Raw genomic sequence first — 25120 nt, 5'->3', positions numbered from 1 at the left:
GAAGCTAGAAAATGAACAGCAAACCAATCCTAAACCAAGTACAAGAAAAGAAATAACAAGGATTAAAGCAGAAATAAATGACATACAGAACAAAAAAAACAATAGAAAGGATAAATATCACCAAAAGTTGGTTCTTTGAGAAGATCAACAAGATTGACAAGCCCCTAGCTAGACTGACAAAATCAAAAAGAGAGAAGACCCATATAAACAAAATAATGAATGAAAAAGGTGACATAACTGCAGATCCTGAAGAAATTAAAAAAATTATAAGAGGATATTATGAACAACTGTATGGCAACAAACTGGATAATGTAGAAGAAATGGACAATTTCCTGGAAACATATGAACAACCTAGACTGACCAGAGAAGAAATAGAAGACCTCAACCAACCCATCACAAGCAAAGAGATCCAATCAGTCATCAAAAATCTTCCCACAAATAAATGCCCAGGGCCAGATGGCTTCACAGGGGAATTCTACCAAACTTTCCAGAAAGAACTGACACCAATCTTACTCAAACTCTTTCAAAACATTGAAAAAAATGGAACACTACCTAACTCATTTTATGAAGCTAACATCAATCTAATACCAAAACCAGGCAAAGATGCTACAAAAAAGGAAAACTACCGGCCAATCTCCCTAATGAATATAGATGCAAAAATCCTCAACAAAATACTTGCAAATCGAATCCAAAGACACATTAAAAAAATCATACACCATGACCAAGTGGGGTTCATTCCAGGCATGCAAGGATGGTTCAACATAAGAAAAACTATCAATGTATTACAACACATTAAAAACTCGAAAGGGAAAAATCAATTGATCATCTCAATAGATGCTGAAAAAGCATTTGACAAAATCCAACATCCCTTTTTGATAAAAACACTTCAAAAGGTAGGAATTGAAGGAAACTTCCTCAACATGATAAAGAGCATATATGAAAAACCCACAGCCAGCATAGTACTCAATGGTGAGAGACTGAAAGCCTTCCCTCTAAGATCAGGAACAAGACAAGGATGCCCGCTGTCACCACTGTTATTCAACATTGTGCTGGAAGTGCTAGCCAGGGCAATCCGGCAAGACAAAAAAATAAAAGGCATCCAAATTGGAAAAGAAGAAGTAAAACTGTCATTGTTTGCAGATGATATGATCTTATATCTAGAAAACCCTGAGAAATCGACGATACACCTACTAGAGCTAATAAACAAATTCAGCAAAGTAGCGGGATACAAGATTAATGCACATAAGTCAGTAATGTTTCTATATGCTAGAAATGAACAAACTGAAGAGACACTCAAGAAAAAGATACCATTTTCAATAGCAACTAAAAAAATCAAGTACCTAGGAATAAACTTAACCAAAGATGTAAAGACCTATACAAAGAAAACTACATAACTCTACTAAAAGAAATAGAAGGGGACCTTAAAAGATGGAAAAATATTCCATGTTCATGGATAGGAAGGCTAAATGTCATCAAGATGTCAATTCTACCCAAACTCATCTACAGATTCAATGCAATCCCAATCAAAATTCCAACAACCTACTTTGCAGACTTGGAAAAGCTAGTTATCAAATTTATTTGGAAAGGGAAGATGCCTCGAATTGCTAAAGACACTCTAAAAAAGAAAAACGAAGTGGGAGGACTTACACTCCCTGACTTTGAAGCTTATTATAAAGCCACAGTTGCCAAAACAGCATGGTACTGGCACAAAGATAGACATATAGATCAATGGAATCGAATTGAGAATTCAGAGATAGACCCTCAGATCTATGGCCGACTGATCTTTGATAAGGCCCCCAAAGTCACCGAACTGAGCCATAATGGTCTTTTCAACAAATGGGGCTGGGAGAGTTGGATATCCATATCCAAAAGAATGAAAGAGGACCCCTACCTCACCCCCTACACAAAAATTAACTCAAAATGGACCAAAGATCTCAATATAAAAGAAAGTACCATAAAACTCCTAGAAGATAATGTAGGAAAACATCTTCAAGACCTTGTATTAGGAGGCCACTTCCTAGACTTTACACCCAAAGCACAAGCAACAAAAGAGAAAATAGATAAATGGGAACTCCTCAAGCTTAGAAGTTTCTGCACCTCAAAGGAATTTCTCAAAAAGGTAAAGAGGCAGCCAACTCAATGGGAAAAAATTTTTGGAAACCATGTATCTGACAAAAGACTGATATCTTGCATATACAAAGAAATCCTACAACTCAATGACAATAGTACAGACAGCCCAATTATAAAATGGGCAAAAGATATGAAAAGACAGTTCTCTGAAGAGGAAATACAAATGGCCAAGAAACACATGAAAAAATGTTCAGCTTCACTAGCTATTAGAGAGATGCAAATTAAGACCACAATGAGATACCATCTAACACCGGTTAGAATGGCTGCCATTAAACAAACAGGAAACTACAAATGCTGGAGGGGATGTGGAGAAATTGGAACTCTTATTCATTGTTGGTGGGACTGTATAATGGTTCAGCCACTCTGGAAGTCAGTCTGGCAGTTCCTTAGAAAACTAGATATAGAGCTACCATTCGATCCAGCGATTGCACTTCTCGGTATATACCCGGAAGATCGGAAAGCAGTGACACGAACAGATATCTGCACGCCAATGTTCATAGCAGCATTATTCACAATTGCCAAGAGATGGAAACAACCCAAATGTCCTTCAACAGATGAGTGGATAAATAAAATGTGGTATATACACACGATGGAATACTACGCGGCAGTAAGAAGGAACGATCTGGTGAAACATATGACAACATGGATGAACTGTGAAGACATAATGCTGAGCGAAATAAGCCAGGCACAAAAAGAGAAATATTATATGCTACCACTAATGTGAACTTTGAAAAATGTAAAACAAATGGTTTATAATGTAGAATGTAGGGGAACTAGCAGTAGAGAGCAATTAAGGAAGGGGGAACAATAATCCAAGAAGAACAGATAAGCTATTTAACGTTCTGGGGATGCCCAGAAATGACTATGGTCTGTTAATTTCTGATGGATGTAGTAGGAACAAGTTCACTGAAATGTTGCTATATTATGTAACTTTCTTGGGGTAAAGTAGGAACATGTTGGAAGTTAAGCAGTTATCTTAGGTTAGTTGTCTTTTTCTTACTCCCTTGTTATGGTCTCTTTGAAATGTTCTTTTATTGTATGTTTGTTTTCTTTTTAACTTTTTTTTTCATACAGTTGATTTAAAAAAGAAGGGAAAGTTAAAAAAAAAAAAGAAAAAAAAAAGAAAAAAGACAAACAAGGAAAAAAAAAAAAAAAAGATGTAGTGCCCCCTTGAGGAGCCTGTGGAGAATGCAGGGGTATTTGCCTACCCCACCTCCATGGTTGCTAACATGACCACAGACATAGGGGACTGGTGGTTTGATGGGTTGAGCCCTCTACCATAGGTTTTACCCTTGGGAAGACGGTTGCTGCAAGGGAGAGGCTAGGCCTCCCTGTATTTGTGCCTAAGAGTCTCCTCCTGAATGCCTCTTTGTTGCTCAGATGTGGCCCTCTCTCTCTGGCTAAGCCAACTTGAAAGGTGAAATCACTGCCCTCCCCCCTACGTGGGATCAGACACCCAGGGAAGTGAATCTCCCTGGCAACGTGGAATATGACTCCCGGGGAGGAATGTAGACCCGGCATCGTGGGATGGAGAACATCTTCTTGACCAAAAGGGGGATGTGAAAGGAAATGAAATAAGCTTCAGTGGCAGAGAGATTCCAAAACGAGCCGAGAGATCACTCTGGTGGGCACTCTTACGCACACTTTAGACAACCTTTTTTAGGTTCTAAAGAATTGGGGTGGCTGGTGGTGGATGCCTGAAACTGTTAAGCTACAACCCAGAACCCATGAATCTCGAAGACAGTTGTATAAAAATGTAGCTTATGAGGGGTGACAGTGGGATTGGGAATGCCATAAGGACCAAACTCCACTTTGTCTAGTTTATGGATGGATGTGTAGAAAAGTAGGGGAAGCAAACAAACAGACAAAGGTACCCAGTGTTCTTTTTTACTTCAATTACTCTTTTTCACTCTAATTATTATTCTTGTTATTTTTGTGTGTGTGCTAATGAAGGTGTCAGGGATTGATTTAGGTGATGAATGTACAACTATGTAATGGTACTGTAAACAATCGAAAGTACAATTTGTTTTGTATGACTGCATGGTATGTGAATATATCTCAATAAAATGATGATTAAAAAATAAATAAATAAAAAAATAAATAAATAAATAAATACGATGGTGAGAGAAAGCTTCAATAAAGTAGCATCCTAGTAAAGACCTGAATGAAGAGAAGGCGCGAGCCACCAGGTTATGTAAGGGAAGTGTTCCAATAAGTAGAGAGAACAAGTGTGATGCCTGCTGCATACTCCACACCTCCACTAGACCTCCCCTTGGATGTTCTGCTGCTACTGTGTCCCAGATAGAACTCTCTAACTTCCAGGTTCACCATACTTCCCCAAGCACCCAAACCTGAATCTCAAATCACCTTGTGTGCATTGTTCCCTGCTTTTCTCCAATCAGTGACCAACTCATACATAACGACACTATCTTCAAAATTTTGCTTCTTTCTCTTCCCCTCCATTCCCACGACCATCAGACCAAACCAGAATTAAAGAAATTATAAAGCATTAAGAGTAGAATGGACCTTCAATATCATCAGTGTAACTCCATCTTACTGAAACCCATATTACTCAAGTTTCTGAAGTATCAGGCCAAAGATCTATTATTACACTATATTTGGGATGTCTGTCCCTTCCACCCCATTCCCCAATTCCTCAGGCATACTGCTCACAAATGAGGGCTCCTTACACAGTCTTCATCACACTCACCCCCCACTCCACAATACCTCTTTTTTGAACTGTCTCTTTTCACTGTCCTACACACATACTAAGCCCATTTCAACTTCAAATCTTCATTCATGTCACTTCCTTTAAGACAATGCCTTTTCTTTATTATTTATCCAAACTTCACCTATCCTTCCAAGCCTTTTTTCGGAGAATTTTCCATGACATCAGCCTTCAGTGATAGCTCCTTCTCAGAACTTTTAGGATACTTCATAGTTTATCATGAAATCTAGCATCTGTAGTTTCTCTCCTCCTTGCAAAGCACCATTAATATCTGTTCAAACACCTATCAACTCGGCCTTGACTTACAGTTAGCTAGACTAAAACTCCTTGGGGATAGGGATTATGAGTTTTGTCTCTCCCACAGGGCCTCGCAGAATGTAACAGCTGCTATATTTGTAGCATTTGCTATGTATTTTATACAATTTAATCATCACAATAAAACTGGGTCACTGATATTATACTTTTCGTTTTACAGAAGAAACAACAGCACAAAAAGGTTAGGCTGAAGTCACATATCCTGGAAAGGCACAGCTGAGATTCGAGCCAAAGTCTGTTTCTTGAAGCTGGCACAAAGGAGGTTTCCAACAAATATTTGTTGAATTACCCTAATTGGTTCCTGTGTGTTGATGGTCTTGTCACCCCAAATGAACTAACAGGGGGCAGAAATCATGCCCAGACGCTTATGGGGTGGAGTGGAGGCAAGGACTGTCCCTCTTTATTGAGTATCTACTCATTTGGTGCTGGGTTCAGTGCCAGGTATTTCACTTCCAGCATTCTCATTTACTCTGTGAATTCTCATAACTGTAAATTCTCTTCAGCAAATAGCTGTAGTAATTTCTCCATCAGAGATTTTACCAAAATGTCACCCACCCTCAATCGAGGTGTGATAAGTCTGGCCCTCCCTCTGGCTCAAGGAAGAGGACAAAATCCCTCAACTCCAATCAGCCACTAGGGTTAAAAACTTCATCTTTAACAAGCATTTACCAAATGTCTGGACTTCTCTAGGCCAGCCCACCATGCTCTTCACTCTAACACTCATGATCTCAATTATTAAGCAGTACAGCCCTATGAGGTAGGTGGCATTTTATCCACTTTCCAGATAAAGAAAATAACATCCAAATAAACGAAGGTCACGTGGCCAACAGCAGGTTCGGGACTAGAATGCAGGCCTCCTGACTATCCTCTCTATTTCACTCTCCAGTAGACACACTCATAAATAGTAACCTATTTATCCCCCTCTCTCTGGATCACTATAAATATCAAAAACTCTGGAATAATTATCATTCAAAAGATATTTATTTGACGCCTATATGCCAGCCTTGTATTAGGCTTCAGACAAACCTAGATTCAAATACTGTCTCCACCACTTATTCGCTGTGACACAGAAATAGTCATTTCACCTCCCTAGGCCCAAATTCCCTCCCCCCGTAAAAGAAAATAATAATAGTACCTACCAAGCAATAATGTCGTGAGAAGAAAATGAAATGAAAGTGACACTGCTGGCACATGGTGGGCGCCCAGTAATTAAGGGTTCCAATCACCTGCCCCTTTCGTCCCCACAAGCCTCTGGGTTCACCCACCAAGACCATGCGACCTGGCTAGAGGACTGCACGCAGCCTCCGGGGATCACAAGACCGGGTCCAGCGGCACTGCCATACCTGCATGGAGTCAGCGCTGACGATTTCGCCACCGAGCCGCTGGCCTAGCTGCAATGCCAGGGAGGATTTTCCAGTGCCCGTGGCCCCAAGAATCACTACAAGTGGCAGCGTCCTTTGCATGCCGCGGAGCCCAGGGCCCACAGGCACTGCTCTTGCAGCCACTGCCGCCGCCATCTTGAAGATGTCCGCGCTTGCGCTGGAGCAACTGTCCCCATGGCAACTGTCAGTGCGCCTGCGCGGACTTCGGGCTCAGAAAGGAGGGTGCGAAGTGAGGCGAGAAGTGTGCGACAAAGGTTCTCCGAATTTGAGAGGCTCACGACGTGACTGTCATCAACTAGCTGGTATCAGAGACTCAACTACTACCTCTGTTAAATGGGGGATGACCGCTCTAACTAAAATATATCTGCCCCTATTACCCTTTCTTTCACGGCACCTAGTTATTTTTCTTCATAGCACCAATTATAATATAAACTTATATATTGGCCACTTGTCTATTGTCTGACTTCTACTCCAGGCTGTTAGTTCCATAAAGGCAAGAGACAAATTCTGCCTAGGTAATTGCGTATCTTCAGAGCTGGCACCCGATAATTGTTAAATGGAGAGAATGGTTTCTCTATCTGGTGCTGGAGCCAGTGAGCTCAGAGGTGTGGCCTTCTCCAGATCAGGTCGCCCCAGTTCTCAGGCAAGGGCGGCTGCTCTAATGTTTTCATCTCAAAAGGCAAACTCAGAAACAATCAGAAGGCAAAGACAAGACTTTCCTACTCCTTGATCAAGGGATGCAAGAGATGGGGTGAGAATAGAGAAAAACAAGCAGATAAACAATCACCACCACCCACAAAACTGAAGAGAAAAAGGAAGGAAAGCAGAAAGGATAAAGTAATAGCAATCCTCAAATTAAAGTGGGGACTGGGAAGATTAGAAACAAAGGGGATCAAAATTCAGAGGACTCCACAACTCTTAAGAAAGGACTTTGGAATCATGGGTCTGGCTTCGAATTCCAGCTCTGCTACTTGGCTGTGTGAACTCATGCAATTTACTTCACCTCTTAGCCTCAGTTTTCCTATCTTTAAATACTTCTTAGGATTACTATGAGGAGAAAATGAAGTAATGCCTGAAATACGCATGCTACAATGCTCTGGCATGAAACAGCCACCGTTTATTGAACACTTCGCATTTTTTTAATGGTATCACCCCATCTGCCTCACTCAGGAGGTAAGAGCAGAGGCTTAAGGACAGAGAAATCTTCACTAATAAGTAAAAGCACCAAATAGCTTTTCTGCTAACCCCTTGTTAGCTGAGCTAAGAGTTCTATTTGCTTTTGCCCTAAGATGACCTGGGTCTCTCTAGCTCTCAGGTCATTTCTCTAGGATCTCTGGCTCAAGAGGAGTGACTGCTGCTGGAAGTTTAGAGTATATGCTTGGGATGACTGCCAATACAATTCTCAATCACTTGGATTATTGTTGGCATAATGGCCACTCCTGCAGATCCAGTATAAACCTTGTAGCCACATGTGTTTTTTTTGGAAAACACCAGTTCCCAGTTCTAGGTCCCCTGTAAGTCCTTTTCACAATCTAGCCTGTATTGATCAAAAGCCCTGTTCTCTCCAATTTGTGGTAACTGCCTGGGGATGGGCTTAAAATGAAGATGTGTGGCCACACATTGGTAGACACTCTCTCAAATGCTGGTTGTTAACTGTAGAGCTTTTGCCTGAAGACCGTCAGAGGGTATGGTTACCATGACAACTCCCAGAAAGATGGCAGACTGGAGAAATGATGTAAATAAAGGAAAAGGGAGGCTAATTTCATGATGATAATCTGACCATGACAGAGTACACTTACTCACAGATGGGAAAGCATCATCCAAGCCTTGAGCAGGTGACTGTTACTAGAGGCAAGAGGGGAGAGAAGGGGAGTGGAATTTACCACTGAGAGAGCAGAAAAGGGAGAGTCTGGTTACCAAGGCAACTGGGGAGAAAGGAATGAAAAAAAGGGACTTCACCACAGCAGCAGAAAATTGCGTCTAGCCAAGCAACAAGGAACTGTTGCTATAGAAACAAGGAGAACAGGGATCCTGTAGACCGTGGGGAGAATTATCACTGAAATGCTGAGCAGGAGAAATTCCTAAATCAGAATGGAGTCTTCAGGTTGAAAACAAATGAGAAGAAGTGAGAAAAACATAGTGCCATTTCCAGTCATTGTAATTCTACTGGTCCTACGAAAAGGGAGTGGGAATATATATTTTTAAGCACCTTTAGATTATTTATTTGTACCTCTGTTTGTATCCCTAATGATCCTCTGAACTCTATACTGAAAATAATTTCTGAAAGATAAACTGTAACTTGAAATCATAATTGGAGACATTAAGTTCAAGAGAAAACTGGGAGATTGAAGTCTTTAACCAAGGGTTAATAAGTATTTCTAAAAAAAACAGCACAAAACAATCTAATAGGATGGTTTTCAGGGTAATAAGGAGACAAAAGAAGGCAAAAGGGAGTCAGGAAAGCTGTTTTGTAGTCATGCCCAGGTAGTAGCCTTGATCCTTCTCCCCATCTAAGAGGTGAGATGGGGAGTAGCTCAATCTATTCTGAAAAGGAGGTTCAAGTGGAAAGGGCATCTCTCACTTAGAGTGTATGTGTATGTCTAGAGGTGGAAGGTACAGGAGCCCATCTCCAACACACTCCATTCATTACAGATTATTTTGGGCAAAGAAATTCTAGTACTAAAGGCAAAAATGCCAGAATAGGTTCAGCCTACAAAGCATATGGAAAATGCAAGAGTGAGGTGCTAGGGATACTCAAATTATTTGGAGGGTCATAATTCCTTGCCTGACATTCCTTGCCTGATATTAGCTGCAGTCAGACAGCTAATTCTCACCCCTAGTGTGCATGCATTGAACCCTAGGGGTAGGTGTATAGTAGGGCTGGGCCTACTTACTTTCTTTAGGAAACTGAGAGCAGTACATGGAATAATATGGGAAGATAACAGAAAAGAAGAAAGGGAAGAGTGCAGAAAGGTAGGAGGAAAATCTGAGCAATGACCCATGAGTGTTTGATATATTATTTCCTGTTATGTATGTGTGAAATAATTGATAGTTTTAAAAAATTAGGAAAAGAAAGAATTGTAGGGAGATGGTGAAAGGTGAAGCCATTAGAATGCAAGGAACATCTACAGCCAAGTGAGAATCTAGAAGACTCAGATGTCCAAGATGGAATTCTAGAGGATGCTGTGACATTCAGGGCCAAAGGAAGAACATGCTATGGGAGGCCTGAAGCAGCTGTCCCCAAAGTAAAATAAGGAAGTTGGGTCAAAGACAAACACTAGCTTTTGATACAACCCAAGATACCTCTGCAGCCCAACCCTTATCTTGTTTAGGTACCCCACAAAAGAAATATTTCCTATGGGAGATATTTCATGATGAACTTGGTATCTATCAGTAATCACAACACCTTACATTGGTTGGGTTGTTTACTTTACTGTTTTGATTGGTGATTGGCCAAGTCAAATTTGAGAGCATTCATATTGCTCAAAACAAGTGAAGGGAAGCAGAGAGCAAAGCATACCAAGTTACTGAGTTTGTGTTACACCTAAAGTTGAGTTATTGGGTTTGCTCCAGAGCATACCCGAATCTTGTCAAAGGGAGCTCGTTTCCACCTGCTCTGCCCTCTAAGAGATCCCACACACCCCTAGGGGATCCCTGAAGGATGGGTGCAAAGCGGGGAAAGAGGACCGTCAGAGATCCTTTCCAGTTCTATTCCATGGCTTTTTCAAGCCCTCTCCTCTAATTCTCTGCTCTGTTTCCTTTCTCATTGATTGGCATTCTGAATCTTCACCTTTATACCCTGATGAGTCTTAAACTGGCATCTTCCATTAAAACTTCTTTCCAAAATTTTAGTATCACATTTCCAAATTCCTGTTCAGTGCTTCATTGTGGGTGACCCCATCATCTCAATCTTATTGTGTTCAAAACCATAATCAATTTCTTCCTCTGACTTCCCTATTTCAAAGAGTCACAGATGGCCCCCATAACTCCGTGCACTCGCCCCTCCCGTCCGTCCTCTTTCAGCCATCTTTCCGTGCCACCATAATGGTGCGCATGAACGTCCTGGTTGATGCTCTGAAGAGCATCAGAAATGCAGAGAAGAGAGGCAAATCCCAGGTTCTTAACAGGCCATGCTCCAAAGTCATCATCCGCTTTTTAACTGTGATGATGAAGCATGGCTACATTAGCAAATTTGAAATCATCGATGATCACAGAGCTGGGAAAATTGTTGTGAACTTCACAGGCAAGTTAAACAAGTGTGGAGTGATTAGTCCTAGATTTGATGTGCAACTCAAAGATCTAGAAAAATGGTAGAATAATCTGCTCCCATCCCATCAGTTTGGTTTCATTGTTCTGACGACCTTAGCTGGCATCATGGACCATGAGGAAGCAGACAAAAACATACAGGAGGAAAAACCCGGGGATCCTTTTTCTAGGGATGTAATACATACATGCAAATAAAATGCCTTTATGGACAAAAAAAAAAAAAGTCACAGAGGATGTTTGCTATTGAAGGGATTCCCTTAGAAATCTGGTACACATTCCACCCTACCCCCACCTTGTTTTTAAACATGAGACTAGCCAGCCAGCAAGTCAGATCAGCTTCCCTTTCCCCAGATTTGGCACAACCTTCCCAACCCCCTCTTTTACCCTTAGCCTAGAACACCCTCCTCTTCTTCACTAAGCCATATACTCCTTGTACTTATAGTCACAGTTAAAGTCACAATATCTCCAACAAAAACTTTCTTGATGACTCCACAGTTTTCTCTTCCCATTCTGAGACTTGTAGCCCTTACCTAGACACATATTGCCTTTTTTGTAAGTGATGATGTTTGCACATTTATAAACTTCTGGAAGGAAGGAGCCATAGCCTCATATGTCATTGCTAATACATTGCTCTTACTATGTGGCAGGCATTGTTCTAAGTGCTTTACATAACAACTCATTTCATCTTCACAACAGTCCTGTGAGGTAGGTATATTATTATCTCCATTTTACAGAAGAAGGAGTTTTCCAGGACCAGAGAAGTTGGGTGATTTGCCCAACATCACACACTTAGTCATCCCAAGTCCCTATTCTTAACCATAACTTTATAACCTTCTTTGAATACTTTTATATGGCAGGGAACTGGCTCCACCAACTTACACTGATGTTTTTCTAAGTGTGGCCTCAGCATTCCACATTCCTGCAGAGCTTGTTGGCAATGCAGATTCCCTGGTCCTGACCTGCATCAGGGTATGCAGGTGGGAGAGTGAAGGAAAGTGGAGGTAGGGATCTGGTGGAGGGGTGTAGATAGGGAGGTGGGGGTGGGTGAGTAGCTTCTAAAGACACACTCAGGTTTGAGAGTGTGTCTACCCTAACAAAAGAGACTTTAGAATATTTTATTTGGTGACTGAATGGAATCACTTAGTTAACTCCAGTTCAGTATAGACACTGCAGTACCCAGTGAGGACACATAGAGGTCCCATACATAAAACGACACTACGGACGTATAGACCCTGCCTACCATGAGTCATCGGATGCTGTTGGCCAGTCAGAGCCTCCTGTCTTTGCCCTCTCCTCCCCCTCTGGCTATTTTAGTCTTTCAAATTCCTGGCTACTCCTTCTCTGATGATTTATTGCATCTTGAGACATTAGTTTGTACACTCCAGATTACTTTAAGTGCTCCTGCTGGGGAGCAGTTCTTATTTTACTGATTGCTTGTGTACCCCACATTTCAAAATTGACTATTTAATCTGTACTCTAGGTGTGGCTGGTTAATATATTTTAAACAACACTCACCATGTACTGAGCAATTAATAGTATTTCTCACAACCCCCCTATGAGGCATGTGCTATTATTTATACCTGTTTTATAGATGAGGAAACTGGGGCCGGAAAAGGTTAATAACTTGCCGAAGGTCACACAACTGGAAAATGCAGAGCCAAGTTTTGGAACTGAGATCTGTTGGGTGATCACTTAACCATGCTGCCTCCCAATGTTTACAGGCAATCCAGCATTGACTGGGTACCCACTGGACCCCTGGCTCTGAGCCTAATCAGTTAATAATACACCCCATTATAGACTTTAAGAACATATTTACATTTCTTGCCAAGAAATTGGTAACATTAATACAGTTGAACCTGTATTTGGCTGGAGCAGTTCTAAATAAACAGACATTAACAAAAGCTGCCCACTGCCCATAAAGTAGCAATGCCCACACAACAATGGGCTGATTGGAACTTTATAACTGAACACCATTAGATACCTCCCCCTCCAGTCACCCAGTCATAGATCATCTCTCAACCTGCTATCTTATCCCTGGAAAGGAACACTCTCTCACTCCATCACCTTCCAGATCAACAAAGGCATCCTTATCTCCCTTTCCCCTTCTGAAGTGAATATTCTTCAGCACAACTAAGCGAGTTCAACCTGTCTCCATCTCCTAAAATAGCTACCAAAATTGGCGATGTTAAGCACATGCTGTAGCCTGTTATTGTCTAATAGAGAGGACAGCCTTTCTCTTCTATACTGAGTGCATCTTCTTATCTTCTTGCCACCCTCACCCACCCTTATTGTCTATCTCCTTGAATTGGGTGTGCAGTCCCTTAGGTTTACTATTCAGAAGCAAACCTAATTTGTAGAAATTGTTCTCTGAAATCCAGGAATAAACTCCCGGCTATTTTCAGACAAAGATAGAGGTAGGATTTTGTAGAAACGAGTTGGGAAGGAGCTTAAAATACTTCACATTCCAGAAACACCCTCCCTTCCCGCCAGGAGATGGCTTTTCTCCCACTCCTTTCTCAGCAGAATCAACTCAAAGGAACTGAAGCTTGGTGTCTGGCAGCTAGTACTAGCTAAGTGGGATGAGACAAATGACTTAAATGTCTCTGAGCTTCAGTATGTTCATCTGTGAAATGGGGCTGACATCACCTTGCCTTTTGGGTTATTGTAAGAATTAAGATATTTAAAACAGCTAGCATTAGTGCTTGCACCCAAGAGCCGCTACCATTTTATTGAGTGCTCATGAATTCTTTCATTGCCCAGTAATGGAAAGAAGTCCTACAATTTGTCTCTTCACAAATGGCCTCAAAAAAGGTAGGGGATAAAGACCCCTACCTCACATGAAATGCAAAAATTAACTCAAAATGGATCATTGACCTAAATATAAGACGTAAATATTTAAGAGCAAATGTGATAAAACTCGTAGAAGAAAGCATAGGAGCACTCACTTGGGCAGCAGCATATATACTAAAATTGGAACAATACAGAGAAGATTAGCATGGTCCCTGCTCAAAGATGACATGCAAATTCATGAAGCATTCCATATTTTTGATGATACATAAAGTATACAGAATTTTTAATAAGGTTGATTGTAAATGCTTGGAAATGGATGGAAGTGAAAGTAGCACACAATACTATAAGTGTAATTAACAGTGCTGAATTATGGGTGATTATGGTTGAAAGGGGAAGTCTAGGGTTGTGTATGTCACTAGAAGAAAAGCTAGAGGATAAAACATGAGACTGTATAATACTGCAAAACTTGTTGTGTACAATGACTGTGGTTACTTGTACAAATATAAGAAAGTTCTTACATGAACTAGAACAAATGTATGCCACTATTACAAGGTGTTAATAATAGGGTGGTATATGGGAAAACATTCAACTAATGCAAACTATGGACTATAGTTAACAGTAACATTGTAATATTCTTTCATCAATTGTAACAAATATACTATACCTATGCAAGGCATCAATAACAGGGAGGTAAAAGGGGTATGGGATTTATTTTTTTTGTAGCCATAGAAGGTTCTCAAATTGATTGTGGTGCTGAAAGTGCAATTCTGTGATTATACTGAGAGCCACTGACTATACACTTTGGATGGATTGTATGATGTGTGAATAAACTGTTAAAAAAAAAATGAGAAAATTTTCAGACCTTGTATTAGGCAATGGGTTCTTAGATATGACACCAAAGGCACAAGCAACAAAAGAAAAATAGACAAATTGGACTTAATCAAAATTTAAAACCTTTGTGCGCCAAAGGACATTATCAAAAAAGTGAAAAGATAACCTACAGAATGGGGTTAAAATATTTGGAAACCATATATCTGATAAAGGATTAATATCCAGAATGTGTAAAGAACTCTTACAATGCAACAAAAAGACAAACAACCCAATTTAAAAATGTGTAAAGTGTCCTGTAAGTTTGAAAATATTTCAAAATAAAAAGGTTTTAAAAATGAATAATACTAAAGAATTAAACCTTTGAAGAAAATAAAAATCCACAAGTCCATATTGCTATAAAATAGAGAAGGAAAAACTTGTCCTTATAGTAGAATATCAGCTAATAAATGTAGATGAGATTTGGAAAAACACATAATTCAGCAATAATTATAATAATCGATTCAGAAAGAATCATCAATAGATGCTAAACTTGTGGGTGAAATTTTTATCAGGAGTAGTGATATCATAGACTCAAAGTATCTCCCCATAAAAATACTTGTTATTTACAAAAGGAAAAAATTGTAACTTTACAACTGACAAACCTGGTGAATATCAGCTTAAAGAAATGATCAACGTTAATATCAATGATGAAACAAACTGACATGTCCATGCTGGTAGGATGTGCTAATGACACAAGATCACTTCTGTGTTATTCCTGCAAAAAATGCATAACTTGAATCTAATCATAAGGAAACATCAGACAATCCCAAATTGAGGTACACCCTAAAACATTAACTGGCCAGATCTCTTCAAAAATATCTATGCCATGAAAGCAAAATTAGGATGGACACTGTTCCAGAATAAATGAGACCAGGGGACATGATCATCAAATGCTGGAATGTAACTCATGATCCCAGACTGGAAAAAGTGTTATGAAAGAGAGGACAGTTGACAAAACTGGAATATGTCTGTAGGTTAGGTTAAATAGTATGTATCAATGAAAACTTTTCTGTACTTGTAAACGTACTATGGTTAAGTAGCAGGATGTCCTTGTTTGTAGACTATGAAGGCTTAAGCATTTATGTATCAAGAGGCATGGAAGCATGCAACTTAATTGTCAAAAGGAGCAGAAAAGAAATTACTCACACACACACATATCCATGATGATAGATGATAGATAGATGGATAGGTAGATAAAACAAATGTGCAAAATGTGAACAGTTGGTGAATCTGGATAAATGGTGTATGGGAATTCTTTGCACTATTCTTTAACTTTTCTGTAAGTTTGAAATTATTTCAAAATAGAAGGTTTAAGAAAAAAAAATGAGTAAAGGACTTGAAGTGACATTTCTCCAAAGAAGATATACAAATGACCAATAAACACTTGAAAAGATGCTCAATATCATTAGCCATCAGGGAAATGCAAATGAAAACCAAAATGAGATAGATACCACTTCACACCCACTAGTAGGGCTACTATTAAAAACATAGAAAATAACAAGTGTTAGCAAGCATGTAGAGAAATTGGAACCCTAATACATTTTTTGGTGGGAATGTAAAATGGTGCAACCCCTGTGGAAAACAGTTTGAAGATTCTTCAAAAAGTTAAACATAGGACTACCATACGACTCAGCAATTCCCCTCTGGGGTATATACCTAAAAGAATTGAAAACAGAGACTTGAACAGATATTTGTACAACAATGTTCGCAGAAACATTATTCACAGTAGTCAAAAGGTGGAAGCAACCCAAATGTCTGTCAACAGATGAATGGATAAACAAACTGTGGTAAATACATACAATGGAATATTATTTGGCCATAAAAAGGAATGAAATTCTGATGCATGCTACAACATGGATGAAACTTGATGACATGTTGAGTGAAATATACCAGACATAAAAGGACAAATATTGTATAATTTCACTTCTGTGAAATAGCTATAATAGGCAAATTCATAGAGACAGAAAATAGATTACAGGTTTTGGCAGAGGAAGGGGGCTGGGGAATGGGAATGAGGAATTAATGCTTACTGGGTTGCAGAGTATCTGTCTGGGGTGTTGAAAAAGTTTTGGTAATGGATGGTGGTGATGGTGCCACAACACTGTGAATGTATTTAATACCACTCAATTGTATAGTTGAAAGGGGGTAAAATGGGAAATTTTATGTTGTACAGGTTACCACAATAATTTTTTTAAAAGGGGGAAATGAATATATTGGGAAGCAAATGGCAATAACTAAAAGAGGACAAGTGAGTTTTAAGAAAAAAGTCTCAGTAACGAAGTCTGTTTTATCAAACAGCTACCTATGAACTGGATTTGGTGACCCAGGGGCAGTGGGGGTTAGTGGAAAGTTCACCTGATAGGATATTGGGCAGGAAATCCTAATCTCCCTTTGCTTTGTGACCTTGAGCTGGAAGCAACCTCTCTGGACTTCTGACTATATGGCTGATATTGCTCACTTACCAGGTTGTGGAAAGGGTCACAAGAGATAAATGTGGGGAATTGATACTACCTTTTTGACCCTACCCAGGCTCCATAGGAGTGCAGGCTGACACCAACCATGGTCCCAGCTGTAAGGCAGGATTAACAAAGCTCACCGCCCTTCTGAATAGCCACTGTTTTCTTCTCACCATCCCAGAGGGGGTCCTTGGGGGCAAGATTATACTGCCCAGCCTACAAATACTGCAGCGCCTAGACTGGAACATTTGCTCTACTTCATCCCAACAAGTGCAATGTCCCCAAAGAGAGAGAGTTCCAGCAAGCAATTGAGTGACACCGTTCCCTGTTTAACTCCTCCACACACCCCTTGCTAAAAACAAACTGGTCATTACCATGCAGTGGTTACAACCTCTGGCTCTGGAGGTAGGCAGAACTAGTTTCAATTCTAACTCATTGACTTACTAGCTGTGTGACCTCAGGCAGTTTTGTTTCACTCTTAGAACCTCGGTTTCTTCATCTGTAGCCCTGTCAAGTGATTGGTGTGGCATATATGAAGGAACGAGCAGAGTGCTTAGACAAACGCAGTCAGTGCTCTATCAGAACAGCTATTATTGACTTCTTCCCTCTTGCCTTTACGGCAGTTTATGAGAACCATGGGAGGGAAAGAGAGCCTCAATTTTCTTTCATTACCAGAGGAAGGGAAAAAAAAACTACCTTTCTGTTAGAAAAATCACATTACATCACAAATTCTCAGAGAATTTTTAAAAAGACATCCTGCAAAGGGCCATTATACCACAAAGATAAGGACAGTACCACATTAAATATAAGGCTTTATAGTATAGAAGGCAGTTTAAAGTCTATTATTTCATTTAATATTGGCAAAAACCCTGTGAAGTAGCATTTATCCCCATTTTACAGATAGAAAACTAGGGCTCAGAAACATAAAGCTAAAAGGCCATAAAACAAATTAAGTGGTGGAGCTGGGATGTCAAGCCTTCTAAAGTACAAATTCAGCACTCTTTGTGATTCACAACAGAATTTCATGTTCATCAAGTCCTGAGCCTACATTGTTTAGACATGTCTGAAATGGCATCCCAGGAACCCAAAGTGGAATGACCAGGTTAGCAACATGGTTAAAGAAACGCAGCCCTATGGATCACTTGGGGCTACAGTGAAATGGTTATCTTGGTTCCAGGGACTTGGATGGCATAAGCTGCTCCCACTCTGAGATGTTTGAGAATCCTTTTATTAGAAGATGTCCCAGAAGGCAACATTTTAAAATCAGGCAATCAGTAATCACAACTAAATACAAAATTTCTGGTACATCTGCCTTTCAAAATAAATCAGACCCTGGCAACAGGAGAATTGCTCCAATGTTTTGTTTTTCCCTTGTACAAAAACTACACCACTTTGCAAAAGGCATACAAAAATACAGTATAAAAGAGAAAGGCTGCCCCAGCATAATACCCAACAGCAGCTTATAAAATACAAGCTTTTCAAGTTGAGACATCAGTAGCCTACATCCTGCTTGTCTCCAAAGGCAGCCCCAGAAATCAGTTTGCTACAGAAACTATGCTCCAGAAGATAAAGCAGCTTTTTCCAAATTTCCACTGGGGTTCTCTGAGGCCAGGAAGCGACCTCAGAAACCGACTATCATGGAAAATAGGTTTGGAAGTAGCAGCTGGTTTTGCTGAGCCACCTATAGAGCTCTACCCATCTAACCCCACCACTTCTAAACCCACAGCCTGCAGGGACTCTGGGCAGACTTCCGGAGCCACTGTCCATCTTCCAAGCTAGGCACAGGTGTTCCAGGTATTATCCACATGACACCTGTTGTATTAGATGCTTTCCCAGCCTGGAGGCTGCACCCAGATTCCACTTGGAGCTACCGAGTTCAGCTGGGGCAAAATCCATCATGGTTGGCTAAGCACAGCTCCTGGAAGCTCCTTTAAAATCCACCATGAAGCAAGTCCACCTTCTAGAGCCCAGCATATGAGTCCCAGTGGCTCTCCCCAGAAGTTCAGTAAGACCCAGATTCTAGGAAAGAGATCTGACTAATGGCAGGCTGGCAGGAGCCCAAGGGTGGTCACAGAGCCAGCCAGCTTCTTGGAATTGCAAGAGAAGGTCAGATTTGCATGGTTCCAGTAGAATTTCATATTTAATAGTCGAGGATTGAGACGAGGGAGAGGTGGGAAGAGGAAGTGGTATAGTTTTTCCTTTTGAGGTGCCTTACACTTTCCTGGAGAAAAGATTCCAAGAGTTTCTCAAGTGCCCCTCGGCCAATACCTGGGCAAGAAACAAGCTCACAGGCCAGGACTCCAAAGCTTCCCCAGGCCCCAGGCTTCAAGCAATTTCCCTGTCTTGGGAAATATTTCTGACCTGAAGGAAAGGGATGCCACAGAGCCCACTGCATAACAAGAGTAGAATGAAACAAAAAGGTTCCTTGTGAGGACAGATTGGTCCCTCTCTCAGAGGAAAGGGCCAAGAGGATGCGGAGACAAAGAATCTAGAAGCCAAGTTCTTTAAATGTTCTCAAGGTCGCAGCATTGTGAGTGGGTGGAGGGGTGTAGTCTTAACATTTTCAGTGTCATTATATATATATATATATATATCTAATATTAAAAGTTTCCAACTCCTCAGTTACTGTAAAGTGTCTGACAGTGAGGTAATGATCCGTGCTGATCAAGTCTGCAAGTTTGTCTCCACCCAAGAAGGCTCATGTGTCTTCTGGAAAAGGAGCCTCTGGAGGAGCATCCAGGCCCAGCTGTCCTAGCATCATCCAGGAACACCACTGGGAGCATCCTTACCCAGCCTAAAGCTCATCCGGAGTGTGAGATTTCATGCAGGCTGGAGTCCCCCACCCCCACCCCCCAACAACGTCCACCACCTGTTGCATAGCATCTGTCAGGCTTTTCTTCCAAGCTAGTGAGCTAGGCAGACCCCAGGGCTCCTCAGTCAGCTGCCTGCCTGAGAAGTCCACTGGGTTAGGAAAGAGGGAGAGCGGGTTTCAAGGTTTCCAAGAATGCAAGCCTTTATTGTGTGTGCACTGGCTGCAATGCATTCTGGGATCTAATGTCCAAATTGTGCAAATTACTAAGGGAGAAGGGGAGAGATGAGAAATAAACTTGTGTTTTTAAGACAGAGCAGTCAGACTTTTTGGTCAGTTAGTAGCCGCTGAGGTATGCAATTCTTTTCTGCAGTTGCTGTTGCCGGCATCGGAGCTGCCTTTTTTCTGTGGCCATCCTCTTCTCTGCACCCACCAGGGCTTGCAAGTATTCCAAGGCCTTGCTTAGGATCACTACTTTGGGGGCCTTGGAGCAGCTGGCCAGGGTGGGGACCTGGTCCCTCAGGGCCAAGAACCGCGAACGGAGGTCATTCCGCCTTTTACGCTCTAGGAAGTTGTGGTTCTTCCTCTTGGTCATGTCCTCAGTATCAGAACTGACAGGCCTGGGGTGGCAGGACTGGGGTGCCTCGCTTTCTACAGGCGGGGGGCTCACAATCTCTTCTTCCTCCTCCTCTTCCTTTTCCTCCAGAGCATCTCTCTCCAGAGGCTCCTCCTGGGGACCACTCTCTGGAGCCCCTTCTTGGGAGCAGCTTTCTGGAGGGAAGCGGGCAGCATAGTTGTGCTGTTGCTGATGGATGGAGATGTGGAAGTGTTTCATGCAGGGGTCCAAAGGGTCTGCTCGCACCGTGATGGTGACCGGCTTACGGACACCCAGAGACTGTCTCTTCTCTACTGTCACAACGTCGATTTCTTCGGCCTCTGTCCAAAAAAGAGATCAAGAGAAGGAACACATCCCATGAAGAATACATACATGTACCCTACGACTTGAGGTTTCTAGGCTTGGGGTGGGAAGGTAGGTGACATTTTCCCATTTTAGATATAAACAAATTGAAATGAAGAGAAAGACAGCTGATTCATTTGCAATAGGGCAAGGGCAGTGTGGAAGAAAGGAGGGGAAATAAGCAAGAAGGAAAATATTCTCCAATTTCCTTTTGCACAGCAAGGCTTAGATAAGAACAAAAGGCAGACCCAAGCCAACAGCCCCCAGTCTGCCCAGGCTCTCCCCTCCCCCACTGAAGAGACGGAGAGAAAGAGCTACAGGCCTGGGACAAAGTTTAGCTATAAAGATCTTCCCGGTCGGGCTCTTTCATGCCCCATCAGAATTGTAAATGAGGGGTCTGTGGGCAGCGCTGCCCTTTGTTCCTGCCCAGCACAGCCTGCACTTGGGGAATTGTTACTTTTCACAAGTTATAAATCCTATTATTCCCCTACCTCTCTATTCTGCCATCCCTTTCAGCTGAAGATTCAGAGAAGGGAGGGCTACAACCCATCCCTCCTCACCCACAGAGGGGAGGGAAAGGGTTTCCCTTAGGAGCCTCTTGCTCTCGGGTTCAATGGGTTTCTAAAGTCATCCATCATTTATGGGTCGCCTGCCCCACCCCCTTCTCTGGACCAGGAGAGGATTGGATTTGTAATCACAGGTCAGCGAAAGCTGCAGGAACTTCACAAAGGTGCAAGGGATGATTACCAAGCTACCTGTGCCAGAGGCAGAGACTGAGCAGCAGGAGGATGTCCCGACAGGAGGGTCAAAACATCAGGAACCTGGAGACCCCTGGGCATGTCCCCATCATTCCCTGGTCCAGGGTCTCTTAAGTTACCCCAGCCAGGAAAGGAGCAACTGGGAGGAAACTCCGTCTCCACACAGCATTTTGGAGACCCCACACGGAAGGCCACTTGAATGCATTTCCGCCTGACAACAGAAGAGCTCAGTTCTTGGCCTCTTTTGCATACATACCAGGATGCTTGAGCCCCTTTGTCAAGAAGGCTTCCATTGTGTGGACAATCGCATTATTTCTCCATTAATAAAACCTGACCATTCAGCCCTCCTAGCTCCAAGGCCTGTGATTGGCTAGCTAAGCCGTGTTTGGAACGCTGTTTTAACCAGCCCCTACCTCCTATTGGCTGAGCTCTGCCGTCAGTCACTCTCCCCACCCCCCTCATTGTTTGCAATCTGTTGCATTTTGTTCTAGGCCATGTGGCCTGTGAGTGAACCAGGAGCCCACAAACAGGTTCAGGTTAAAGGGCAGGTCCGAAAATGATTTGGGAGACTTCCCCACATCCAAAACCTTTAATATTTCAGTGTTAAATCTCACGGCTGAGTAAGCCTCTGTGTGAGGAAGAAATAATTTAAGACACCATTCTCTTTTTCACAGAGTACTGTCTAACTTCCACCAAGACAAGGAAATGTCCAGCAGGGCAATAGAGTCCAGCCTCTCCATGTACAAAGGAGAAGACTGAGACCAGAGAAAGAAAGGGACTAGCCAAGTCCACACATCACCTTAGTAATGTTCTGGTATTCAAACTAAGATCTCCAAACCCCCCCCCCCCCCCCCCCCCCCCACCCCCCCCCCCCCCCCCCCCCCCCCCCCCCCCCCCCCAGAAAATGGTCTTTCCACTCTTACCACTCCACCAGCCTTGTAGAGAGACATCTTTATTGGTTTCTTAAGCTCAAGGATTCCCATTTGAGCCATTAAACAAACACAAGTTTGGTGTTGAAAGCAAGCAGATTAAAAATAACCTTAACACAGCTGTCGCCCCAAAAATTGATTTAAATTTTTCTGGCTATCTCTATTTCCCCCCTCAAAGTGTATGAAACTTCCTTACCCTGTTCTCTGGTTCCCTCTCAAAGGGTCATTTTAAAGTTATTCCTAAAAGCCATAGTGAATTTTCTCTGTCCCGGTTTACCCAACACCAGCCTCTGTTTGCACCTGACAAAAGCACCCTCTCCAGTATTTCTGGGTACGGAGGTCTAAGAACAGCATAGTTTGGCAGCACAGGCGGTTGCACAGTCTGCCTTCAGAGAGGTTTGCATTTCTATCAAGGACAGGAGGCTGGAGCTCCACGTCCACGCCCCCAGCACCCAGCCCAGAGCTTGGCACGAAGTAGGAGCCAGTGAACATTTGTTGAATGCAAGGGAGCAGCTGAAACCCTCAGATGAGTGGGGAGGGAGCTACAGGGACATCTTCCCATCTCAGACCAAAGCAACAAGGCAAGGTGCAGCCGTTCTCAGATAAGCTCTAAACATCAAGGAAAAGGTGCCTAGCTGGACTGGAGGGATGGGGAAAGGAGGCTAGCTAAATGGCAGGAAGCTGGAGCGCATTTCTAAGGATTCCTATCTCTAAGCCTCAGTTTTCCCATTTGCTAATGGAGGAGTATTCATCCCTTCCCTACCGTCTCATGGTTGGGGGTGAGGATGCACAAGTGGTAGGGGTGGAAGGTGTATGGGAAGGGCATTATTGGCATTTTAAAGTAAAGCAGTCTGGAAATCTTGGTTTTTGTTTTGCTTTGTTTTGTTTTAAAGGATGACGGCTTTAGCTTTGCACAAAAGGCTTCTCAGCCACTTCCCAAGGGAGTGTTATTTTCTCAGGGAAAGATGCAGCAACAAAAAAAGCTTCAAGCCTCTATGGACCCTTAAGGGACCCCTTCCAGTATCCGGAGAACAACGCAGTGCTTTCCGCTTCAGGGGCAAACCCTCACCCTCTTTCCCTTGTCCCCTGGGGCTCCAATCATCATCGAAAAGACGCTGGCTCCCACGCCACTTCTCCAAACTGTTTACCAACACACCCACGTGCCAGACAGACACTGCTGGGGGTTACACCCGACAGCTTCAGCCAGAGAAAAGGGGGGTGGGGTGGATGAAGGACTTGCGAAGATGACCTCAGACGCGGCAGAGCTTTGGCCACCCACGGGGTGCCCCCCTCTTTGATGGCCCAGAGCGGTCCTTACCCGAGTCGCTAGGGCTCTCGGACCCCGAGCAGGCCTGGGTCTTGGGCTCGCCCAGCGGACAGGGGGCGGCGGGCGCCGGGTTGCCGGCTTCAAGGCTCGGGGCGCAGTCCGGGGCGGCTGGAGCTTTGGGCGGGTTTCCCCGGGCCACGCCAGCGGCGAGCCGGTCGCTCACCGCTCTCTCCAGCCGTTCCCGGGCGGAGAAGCCACTCCACATGCAGTCACGGCGGATGATGGAGGCGTAGTTCCTGCCCCAGGCTTTCGAGTGGCCCCGGGATTCTGCCTCGTCCCCGGCGCCCCCTCCGGGCCACGGCTCCGGGGCACCAATCCCAGGGGTCGAGTCCCCGGCACCGGGACCCAAGCCCCAGGGCGGCGACGTGGGGGGCGAAGGCACCAGCTCGAATTTCTTCCAGATGTCCTCGCTGGGCGCCGTGGAGCGGTAGAAATCCTCCCCGCAGTCATCGTCGTAGAAATAGTGCTGGTACGAGTCGAAGTCCATGTCCGCTCCCTGCGAGAGGGGAGGGGGGACGTGTTGTCTAGAGTGCGGGCCCCGGGAGGGAGGTGCCCCCGGGCCCCCCAGCACAGCTGGGCGCTGGGCTCCGGTCCCTCCCCAACCCCAGCGACTAGCAGCCCGCGCTCTGTCCCCACGTCCAGGGAAGCCGGGCCGTGGGTCCGTGCGCCCAGGGAAGCCGCTCACATTGAGCGGACCAGGCTGCGGGGAGTGAGTTCAAAGCAAACTTTGCCAGCACCGCCCGGAGCGCAGCTCCCAGGGCCCGACCGGTCCGGGCGGGGGCGCGCTGTGCCCAGAAGGCAGCCTGCAGCCTGCCCCGTGAGACCCGCGCCCGTCCTCCGGCGGCCCGCAGCCTCACCTCGCTCCGGCCGCCAGCCACCTGGAGCGGACAGGCTCCCAGCGGGCTCGGGGCAGCCCGGCAACCCGCACACACGCACATGCGCGCCCCCGAGCGCGCGGCCGGCACTCAAGAGCGCGCCCCGTGAGCGCGCGCGCTCTCCCTCGCTCGCGCACGGCGGCCCGGACGCTCCCGGGATCGGCGCGGGAGCGCGAGTTGCAGGCGCATTGTTTCCCCACTGCCTTATATCTGGTCTTGCGCTCTAGACTCGGGGACAGGGGGGCGGGCTCTACGGGACTAGCCCCGCCCCCTGGCCCGTCTCCTCCCGGCTGCAGACAGGTAGGGGAGGCGGAGTGCGGGACCCAGCCCACCTGGACGCGCTCGCCCATCCTGCCCCAACCCGATACCGTTCCCCCACCCCCAGAATAGCGCGCCATCGTGCGCAGAGCAGGCTGCGGGCTGATGCAGCAGAGTGGTAGCCTGGTGGAGGCGTGACTATAGCGATGCTCCGGCGGTCCCTAGCAGGCGGAACTAAAGCCGCGCCCTGTGCCCACGCTGGGCTGGGG

The 25120-nt window shown here is 44.0% G+C and overlaps 2 protein-coding genes and 1 non-coding gene across 5 annotated transcripts in view; 1 reads left to right on the top strand and 2 right to left on the bottom strand.

The window, feature by feature from the left end:
* TRIT1 (tRNA isopentenyltransferase 1) overlaps nucleotides 1–6693 on the bottom strand; it is a 52342-nt gene extending 45649 nt beyond the window's left edge. For 2 of the 3 annotated variants that reach the window (XM_037827596.1, XM_037827597.1), the window contains exon 1: nucleotides 6517–6693. In XM_037827596.1, the coding sequence (XP_037683524.1) occupies nucleotides 6517–6690 (174 nt within the window). In that variant the 5' untranslated portion in view covers nucleotides 6691–6693. The remainder of the gene's footprint in view (nucleotides 1–6516) is intronic. The other variant, XM_037827599.1, reaches the window with a different exon arrangement.
* A 7065-nt stretch (nucleotides 6694–13758) lies between these two features.
* On the top strand, nucleotides 13759–13868 carry LOC119528263. Its single transcript, XR_005215583.1, has one exon. It is a non-coding gene; the product is annotated as a U6 spliceosomal RNA (small nuclear RNA).
* Nucleotides 13869–18149: 4281 nt separating this feature from the next.
* On the bottom strand, nucleotides 18150–24750 carry MYCL (MYCL proto-oncogene, bHLH transcription factor). The gene is made up of 3 exons (XM_037817522.1): nucleotides 24576–24750; nucleotides 23710–24214; nucleotides 18150–20682 (listed from the first exon to the last, which is right to left on the bottom strand). The coding sequence occupies exons 1-3, from the start codon at nucleotides 24654–24656 to the stop codon at nucleotides 20084–20086; spliced, it is 1185 nt and encodes a 394-aa protein (XP_037673450.1). The 5' UTR covers nucleotides 24657–24750; the 3' UTR covers nucleotides 18150–20083.
* Between the last annotated feature and the right edge of the window lie 370 nt (nucleotides 24751–25120).

The sequence above is a fragment of the Choloepus didactylus genome, chromosome 2 (assembly GCF_015220235.1).
Source record: "Choloepus didactylus isolate mChoDid1 chromosome 2, mChoDid1.pri, whole genome shotgun sequence".
Lineage (NCBI taxonomy): Eukaryota > Metazoa > Chordata > Mammalia > Pilosa > Megalonychidae > Choloepus > Choloepus didactylus.
The sequence above is the reverse complement of the archived record's forward strand: the minus strand, read 5'-3'. Positions and strand labels throughout refer to the sequence as shown.

What these genes read in the sequence shown, in the direction of transcription:
- MYCL (XM_037817522.1), bottom strand. Translation starts at nt 24,656, where the DNA reads ATGTGCGTGTGTGCGGGTTGCCGGGCTGCCCCGAGCCCGCTGGGAGCC. An exon ending in TGGCTGGCGGCCGGAGCGAG is followed by an intron (nt 24,215 to 24,575) that starts GTGAGGCTGCGG and finishes CCCCTCTCGCAG; the next exon opens with GGAGCGGACATGGACTTCGA. An exon ending in CGAGAGCCCTAGCGACTCGG is followed by an intron (nt 20,683 to 23,709) that starts GTAAGGACCGCT and finishes TTTTTTGGACAG; the next exon opens with AGGCCGAAGAAATCGACGTT.